This window comes from Clinocottus analis, unplaced genomic scaffold, assembly GCF_023055335.1.
Source record: "Clinocottus analis isolate CAN_PGR_092001 unplaced genomic scaffold, fCliAna1.0.p SCAF_5, whole genome shotgun sequence".
NCBI classification, from domain to species: Eukaryota; Metazoa; Chordata; class Actinopteri; order Perciformes; family Cottidae; genus Clinocottus; species Clinocottus analis.
The window spans coordinates 22,744,818-22,753,179 of record NW_027176207.1 but is presented as its reverse complement, the minus strand read 5'-3'; the positions used below and the strand labels follow the sequence as shown (position 1 = coordinate 22,753,179).

General features: G+C 45.0%; 1 protein-coding gene across 1 annotated transcript in view; it reads right to left on the bottom strand.

Annotated features, from left to right (window-relative positions):
- Positions 1-6,516, bottom strand: part of LOC137802386 (phospholipase B1, membrane-associated-like) — a 6,575-nt gene extending 59 nt beyond the window's left edge. Inside the window, exons 1-13 of the mRNA XM_068600190.1 lie at positions 6,486-6,516; positions 6,187-6,245; positions 5,738-5,805; positions 4,667-4,718; positions 4,483-4,506; positions 4,242-4,322; positions 3,765-3,827; positions 2,988-3,079; positions 2,714-2,795; positions 2,197-2,298; positions 1,403-1,498; positions 944-1,015; positions 1-867 (exon numbers count right to left, since the gene is read on the bottom strand). The exon at positions 1-867 is cut by the window's left edge and continues 59 nt beyond it. Of these exons, the coding sequence (XP_068456291.1) occupies positions 760-867; positions 944-1,015; positions 1,403-1,498; positions 2,197-2,298; positions 2,714-2,795; positions 2,988-3,079; positions 3,765-3,827; positions 4,242-4,322; positions 4,483-4,506; positions 4,667-4,718; positions 5,738-5,805; positions 6,187-6,245; positions 6,486-6,516 (930 nt within the window). The 3' untranslated portion in view covers positions 1-759. The remainder of the gene's footprint in view (positions 868-943; positions 1,016-1,402; positions 1,499-2,196; positions 2,299-2,713; positions 2,796-2,987; positions 3,080-3,764; positions 3,828-4,241; positions 4,323-4,482; positions 4,507-4,666; positions 4,719-5,737; positions 5,806-6,186; positions 6,246-6,485) is intronic.
- Positions 6,517-8,362: the final 1,846 nt, after the last annotated feature.

Sequence of the window (8,362 nt, the reverse complement as noted above, 5' to 3'; positions counted from 1 at the left end):
TGGAACTAATAACACAAACACAGTATATTGGTCAACGTCTTCAAGTAGTCGTATGAACCCCAAATTAGTTCTAATACCTGTGTTATTTTATTTATTTTTCAGAATGTATTTTTGAAAGAAAAGTTATTCCATATTGTGATCATAACTTTGAACATCCAGCATGTTATGAGCCAGGTTCACCAAAACGTTTCCTGGCTGAGTGTCCAGCTGTGGTTCAGGGCTCAACAGCAGCACGCATGCTAATAACACACCTTTATGGAAAGATTAGGACCTAAAGAACCAGAATCTGCAACAATAATCACAATAAAACAAAGTCTTGTCCTGTTAGGAAGCGTTTCAGTCAAGAAACTGTGTGGTTCGGTTCAAAAATGGAAAATGACTTCTCGTAACCGATGTCTGATTGGGGCATGCTGGGTAATGACATTTTCAGGATGCTTCTGCGTGCTGTGTGACGAGGTTTTGTGCTCTCACAGGCTGTGATGGGGAAAGCAGTGATGTGTAATACTTTGTTAGACTCATCAAGGGTTTAGTGACGGTCGCCCAGGCCAGTTGACGCGTCACGTAAGTATTTAAACTTAACGGTTACGTTCATCATTTATTTAAACCACAGGTCTCTTCTCACAAGGTTACGATGTTGTAGTCATTTAAATCAAGTGAAACAACCAGGTGGTTGTGGAGATAATTAAGGAAACAGAGTCAGAGCGGGGCTGAAGGGCTCCGGCGGGGATTCGAACCCGCGACCTGGTGCTCCATGCCGGCCTACAGACGCGTCACCAAGGAGAGCAGAACCATCAGCGCCGCCGAGGGACGCCAACGCGCCGGCGCGCACGACTCCACCCGGCGGCGGGTGTAGATGTAAGGGTGCTCCTGGAAGAGGAAGAGGAGGAAGAGGATGTTATGAGCTCCAGGAACTGGAGCTGAAGACCTCCTGCGGGCTCGGTACCTTCGGGGGGCAGATGAGCTCCACCGGCTCCGAAAACGTCTCGATCTTCACTTTCTGTCCGAGCGGCTGGAACTGAGGAGACGCTCGAGTCAGTCTGATGTTTCTTCCCTGAACAGCGAACTTATGAAACCTTTAAGGTCTATTTGTACCAACATGTCAGCACTCAGATTAGATATGTTCATCGTTTAGCATGCAAGATTAAAAAAACAGGATTATGTTTGCACTGAATGTACTCGCTCATTTGTTTTTATGGGATTTTTACGTTTTGTTTTTTAATGTTGTGAAAATGTTGACTGTCAACGTGACTAGAAGCTTGTAGAAGAGACTCACATCTTACTGGGATTATTCTGGATGAATAAAGGCAAATTAAATATATCAAATACATTAATTCATTAGATGTATTGAATGTATTTCTGTGTCATCAACCCGTGAGTCATAAGAATAGTCCTAGAGCTCCACCATGTTGTTCCACAGCCCCTTCGCCAGCTCCTCATGGCCCTTCACCCGGAAGTGGAAACAATCTGCTGTGAAGAAGCTCAAGTCCATCGAGCCGTCCTGCAGCACGGAGAGAAGCACTCAAGATAAGGGGAGAACACAGGTGGTGGAAGCAGTCACAGGTTAAGATGTTTTGGTAGAAGCAGTCACAGGTTAAGATGTTTTGGTAGAAGCAGTCACAGGTTAAGATGTTTTGGTAGAAGCAGTCACAGGTTAAGATGTTTTGGTAGAAGCAGTCACAGGTTAAGATGTTTTGGTAGAAGCAGTCACAGGTTAAGATGTTTTGGTAGAAGCAGTCACAGGTTAAGATGTTTTGGTAGAAGCAGTCACAGGTTAAGATGTTTTGGTAGAAGCAGTCACAGGTTAAGATGTTTTGGTAGAAGCAGTCACAGGTTAAGATGTTTTGGTAGAAGCAGTCACAGGTTAAGATGTTTTGGTAGAAGCAGTCACAGGTTAAGATGTTTTGGTAGAAGCAGTCATAAGTTAAGATGTTTTGGTAGAAGCAGTCACAGGTTAAGATGTTTTGGTAGAAGCAGTCATAAGTTAAGATGTTTTGGTAGAAGCAGTCACAGGTTAAGATGTTTTGGTAGAAGCAGTCATAAGTTAAGATGTTTTGGTAGAAGCAGTCACAGGTTAAGATGTTTTGGTAGAAGCGGTAAGAAGTTAAGATGTTTTGGTAGAAGCAGTAATAGGTCCTGGTGAGGTGCAGGAGGTGCAGGAGGTGCAGGAGGTGCAGGTGTCGGCGGCGTGAGCCTCACAGGAAGCCGAGGCGGTCCGGCCTTCTCCAGGTACGGCTGCAGCACCACAGCGAAGTCGTCTCTGACGTAGCGCTGGTCCTGCAGCAGCTGCTCCAGCCTCCTCTGTGAGCACCAGAGAGGCTTTACTGCCCGGCAGCACCACTTCACCACTTCACCACATCACCACGTCACCACTTCACCATGTCACCACTTCACCACGTCACCACTTCACCACATCACCACTTCACCACATCACCACGTCACCACTTCACCACGTCACCACTTCACCACTTCACCACGTCACCACTTCACCACGTCACCACTTCACCACATCACCACATCACCACGTCACCACTTCACCACTTCACCACTTCACCACATCACCACTTCACCACGTCACCACTTCACCACTTCACCACGTCACCACTTCACCACGTCACCACTTCACCACATCACCACTTCACCACATCACCACATCACCACGTCACCACTTCACCAGAATAAACCCTCTGGTTATCTTTATCCTTCATCCACTCACCTGGAACTCAGCGTTGACCTCAACCAGCTCCTGCAGCTCAGGAGAGTCTTCAGCGGGCTGAACCAGACACGAGCAGAAGCTCCTGGGAGCAGACGATTAACAGGTGACAACAGGTAAACAACAGCTAAACAACAGGTGACAACAGGTAAACAACAGGTAAAACAACAGGTGAACAACATGTAAACAACAGGTAAAACAACAGGTGAACAACATGTAAACAACAGGTAAACAACATGTAAACAACAGGTAAACAACAGGTAAAACAACAGGTAACTTTTGCAGCTGGCAGCCGAGCGTCGGCCTCTGGACGTCTCTCAGCGGCTTCATGGGGAAAATCTGCACGGCGTTCACGATGGTCCTCGGGATCTGAAACCAGAGGACGGCTCTGAGGTTCTTTGACGTCTGCTCGTCCTCTTTCCTCGTTCTTTACAGTTTCAGCATCGAGAACAAACTGTTCCCAGACGGCAGAACATGGAGAACATTCAGGTCAGGACGTTAAGGCTCCACAACACGGTTCCCAGACAGCGCGAGTGTTCCTGGTCACTAAGCGCGCTCGTAAGTGGAGATCTGCCTTCACTTTCATTTCTATTTTTAGCAGCAGGCAGAAATATCTTCACTGGATCTTTCACGACTTCATGAGACGACTTGGAAGGAGAGACAAAGTCTGAAGTACACTTTTGAGGGACTTGTACTTTACTTAAAGTTACAACAAGGTTGTTGGTTCTGGTGCCCCCTGTGGACTAAAGAGGTAGTGTTGGTTCTGGTGCCCCCTGTGGACTAAAGAGGTAGTGTTGGTTCTAGAGCCTCCTGTGGACTAAAGAGGTAGTGTTGGTTCTAGAGCCCCCTGTGGACTAAAGAGGTAGTGTTGGTTCTGGTGCCCCCTGTGGACTAAAGAGGTAGTGTTGGTTCTAGTGCCCCCTGTGGACTAAAGAGGTAGTGTTGGTTCTAGTGCCCCCTGTGGACTAAAGAGGTAGTGTTGGTTCTGGTGCCCCCTGTGGACTAAAGAGGTCGGCCAACATGTGGGCGGTCCGACACTCGAGCCGGGTCTCACCTCCATCATCAGGTCCAGAGCTCCGGTGAGGTGCTGGACGAAGCCGTCAGGAGAGAACAGCGTCTGGTGAGAGGAAGACGAGGGCTCTGACGTCATTCTGCCTCCTCTTTGAAAAATGTACTTCTTCGAAAGTTTTGGGAGGGAATGTTGTCAGTCAGCAGGATTCTGGAGAAACTACCGGTCCGATGATCATGAACCTTGGTGGGAGGGTGTCTCCTCGGATCAGAACCATGGGGCGGAGACACAAAGGATTTCTGACCTTGGTGGAGGTCACAGTGTCCTTTTGTTCTCCATCTATAGGCCTAATATACCCAAATGTATCCTGATATACCCCAAATACTTTCTACTACTACCAAATATACCCTAATGGTTCCTAATATACCCTATGATATCTTATTATACCCTGATATGTCCGAAACAATCACAGCCCAGCTGAGCGGCACAAGTCCAGAGCTTTTCAGAGGACCGATGTCTCACTTTGTCTTTGCAGTAGTCGCAGATGTCGTTCATGCCGATCAGCATCGTCACGACCTTCCAGTCCTCCTCGAAGTCCAGACCCTGAAGGAGAGGAAGTTCAGACCCTGAAGGAGAGGAAGTTCAGACCCTGAAGGAGAGGAGGTTCAGACCCTGAAGGAGAGGAAGTTCAGACCCTGAAGGAGAGGAGGTTCAGACCCTGAAGGAGAGGAGGTTCAGACCCTGAAGGAGAGGAAGTTCAGACCCTGAAGTAGAGGAAGTTCAGACCCTGAAGGAGAGGAAGTTCAGACCCTGAAGGAGAGGAGGTTCAGACCCTGAAGGAGAGGAAGTTCAGACCCTGAAGGAGAGGAGGTTCAGACCCTGAAGGAGAGGAAGTGAGGTGCTGAACGTCGGCGCAGGAAGATAACTGAGATGTTAGAGAGACTTACCGGATAGGACTTGAACACGTCGATCATGTGTCTGATCTGATCGGAGACGTTTCTGCAGGAGAACATCGTCAAATGATTTGGATCTTTGATCAGAAGACACTCAGTGTTTCCTACAGGTTTTATTTTACATTCATTTACTTATTCACGCTGTCTGCATAAACCTGTATATAAAACAAGTCTTGATGTGAGTGAACATGTGGACATCACACTGCATTATTTAGTGATCCAACACGTTTCTGCACATCTACACACTCAGAGCGTGTTGTGGCCGGTGACGGCAAAGTTGAAGCCGGTCTCGTTGACGGTCGTCGGCCGACCGTGGAACGTCCTGACGGGCGACGGGCCGAGCAGCCGGGGATTGAAGAGCCTGAAGATGTCTGGAGGAATATTCACCAAAACAAAATGCTTCACCAAGACACCGAGAATGAAGCGCTTTGAGCTTCTCAAACTACATTTCATTGTGACTTACTCACCAGTGTGATGACGTTCTGATAAGTTCCATATCCTCCAATGCTGAAGAAGAAGAGGAGGAAGAAGAAGAAGAAGAAGAAGAAGAAGAAGAAGAAGAAGAAGAAGAAGAAGAAGAAGAAGAAGAAATCATCTCAAAAGGTTAGTAGATCTATAAGTTATCACAATGAACATAGATGGAGATGTTTCAATTTAGTTCCCTCAAAAAAAGAAAAATAAGTATTCCGACAATAAATAAACATCAAAATGGTGAGAGGCCCATAAATGAAGTAAATAACAAACATCCAATATCTGATTCTATTCTTTGCTCGTTGGGTTCATTGGTCCGGATGGGAGCGGATCAAGTACCTGAAGTAACCACGATGGATTTAAACCCTCAACCATAACCTCTGATTGGTTCCTCAGTGGAACAGGAAGTTGGTGTTTACCTCCAGGACACAGTAAACAGGAAGTTGGTGTTTACCTCCAGGACACAGTAAACAGGAAGTTGGTGTTTACCTCCAGGACACAGTAAACAGGAAGTTGGTGTTTACCTCCAGGACACAGTAAACAGGAAGTTGGTGTTTACCTCCAGGACACAGTAAACAGGAAGTTGGTGTTTACCTCCAGGACACTTGGCGAAACTCGATGGGGATGGAGAGGATCGTGGAGCCGTTGGCGCCGATCGCCGTCTGCAATAAAAACACAACAACGATTTCCTCCGTGAGCAGAAACGCTGAGTTTATTAATATGATGTAATGATAATAAATAACACGGCTGGAACCTGAACGAGTACGTTTACTCCCCACAGTACCTACGTACTTGTACTTTGATGCAGTATTTCCATTTCCAGCTACTTTGTACTTCTACTGCGTCAGGATAGTATTGAACCTTTTACTACGTATCATTGATATGACTTCTCGTCACTCGTAGTGCCACCTTTACCTGCTGCGACACTGAAGTAATGTTCAATAATCTAATAAATTCAATGTTTCACAGCTTCTTCTGCTGTTCAGCACAAACTGTGAAGAGTTTCATGCAAACAAACACCAGTTCCTCATGGGTTCTCTCACGGTTAGCGAGTCTCCCAGCGCCGCGATGACCTTCACGTCTGCAGCGCGGACGTTTTCCACTGCAACACAAACACTCTGATCACGTCTTGTTTTCAGAAATGAAAAGTCATATTTAGAAACATTACAAGCTCACACGATCAATATCTCATTCAAGTTTCTGAGGATCAAAGATTCAAATGAACGTCTTCTGTTCTCAACGGCAACAGGATGGAAGAGCAGAACGTGTCGCGAGTGCAGTGACGAGTCCCAGATGTGCTGGTGCATCATGGGGGATTAAACGCCGCTGGAGGGACGTTCACCTGAAGTGGGAACGCTGGGAGACGGACTCATGTCCGGACAGGAGAACGCAGGATGCAGACCACGCCGAGGGAAATCTGATCCTAGAACATCCTGCAGGAGGAACATCATTCTCACGGTCAAGAGTTCTGGAGAGTTCTGAAGAGTTCGAAAGAGTTCTAAAGAGTTCTAATGAGTTCTAATGAGTTCTGAAGAGTTCTGGAGAGTTCGAAAGAGTTCGAAAGAGTTCTAATGAGTTCTGGAGAGTTCTAATGAGTTCTAATGAGTTCTGAAGAGTTCTGGAGAGTTCGAAAGAGTTCTAAAGAGTTCTAATGAGTTCTAAAGAGTTCTGAAGAGTTCTAATGAGTTCTGAAGAGTTCGAAAGAGTTCGAAAGAGTTCTAAAGAGTTCTAATGAGTTCTAAAGAGTTCTGAAGAGTTCTAATGAGTTCTGAAGAGTTCTAAAGAGTTCTGAAGAGTGGCGCAGAATGGCGCCATGTGGGCGCCGTGTGTCGGCTCCTCATTGGTCCTTCAGATGGGGCGGTTCTGCTTTTGTTCCCACTGAAGCCTGAAGGAAGACTTCCTGACTAAACTAATAAATAAACACAATGAAAACCTGAAAGATTCTTAAGATTCTATAACATGCTAGCATATGCTGTAACATGCTATCATATGCTGTAACATGCTAGCATATGCTGTAACATGCTAGCATATGCTGTAACATGCTATCATATGCTGTAACATGCAATCATATGCTATAACATGCTAGCATATGCTGTAACATGCTAGCATATGCTGTAACATGCAATCATATGCTATAACATGCTAGCATATGCTGTAACATGCTATCATATGCTATAACATGCTATCATATGCTATAACATGCAATCATATGCTATAACATGCTAGCATATGCTGTAACATGCTATCATATGCTGTAACATGCTAGCATATGCTGTAACATGCTATCATATGCTGTAACATGCAATCATATGCGATAACATGCTAGCATATGCTGTAACATGCTATCATATGCTGTAACATGCTATCATATGCTGTAACATGCAATCATATGCTATAACATGCTAGCATATGCTGTAACATGCTATCATATGCTGTAACATGCAATCATATGCGATAACATGCTAGCATATGCTAGCATATGCTATCACATGCTAGCATATGCTATAACATGCTATCTCTAGCCTTCTGAATGGAGATCTGGCATGAACTCAAAGGAAACTTCTACAGCCTTTAAATGAATTACTGTTATCAGACATTTATTAATCGACAGATATCGCCATCGTTAATAAATATATCAACTTTTATGAGTCGTTATTTTACTGCACAGATTTTAACATTGTATATATATATATATATATATATATATATATATATATATATATATATATATATATATATATATACGCCCCATTCCAGTTGTAATAATCAGGTTTTGCAGGTTTTTTAAACATTTTGCTAGAAAGAGCAGAAAGATATTTGTGTACCTGGAACTCTTCCTCCTCCTCTTCCTCCATCAGTGTGTCGCCTGGAACAGAAGAAAAGAATCCATGTTGATGTATTTCATATATTATATATATTTCATGTATCGGATGTTTTCTAATAGTTTCTCACCGGCTGCTAAACACACGACGACGAGCACGCGCACCAACAACATGTCTGTTAGTGCAGAGACACGATGAACACACTCCTAATACTGCTGCACACACACACACACACACACACACACACACACACACACACACACACACACACACACACGACCTCTGTGGGTTATCTTTGACCTTTGGAGTCCTTGGTGCATCCAGACTCATAAACAGCTGATAATGGATTAATACTCCGCTCAGCTGCAGACTTCGTACCTGATGAGCAGAGACACAC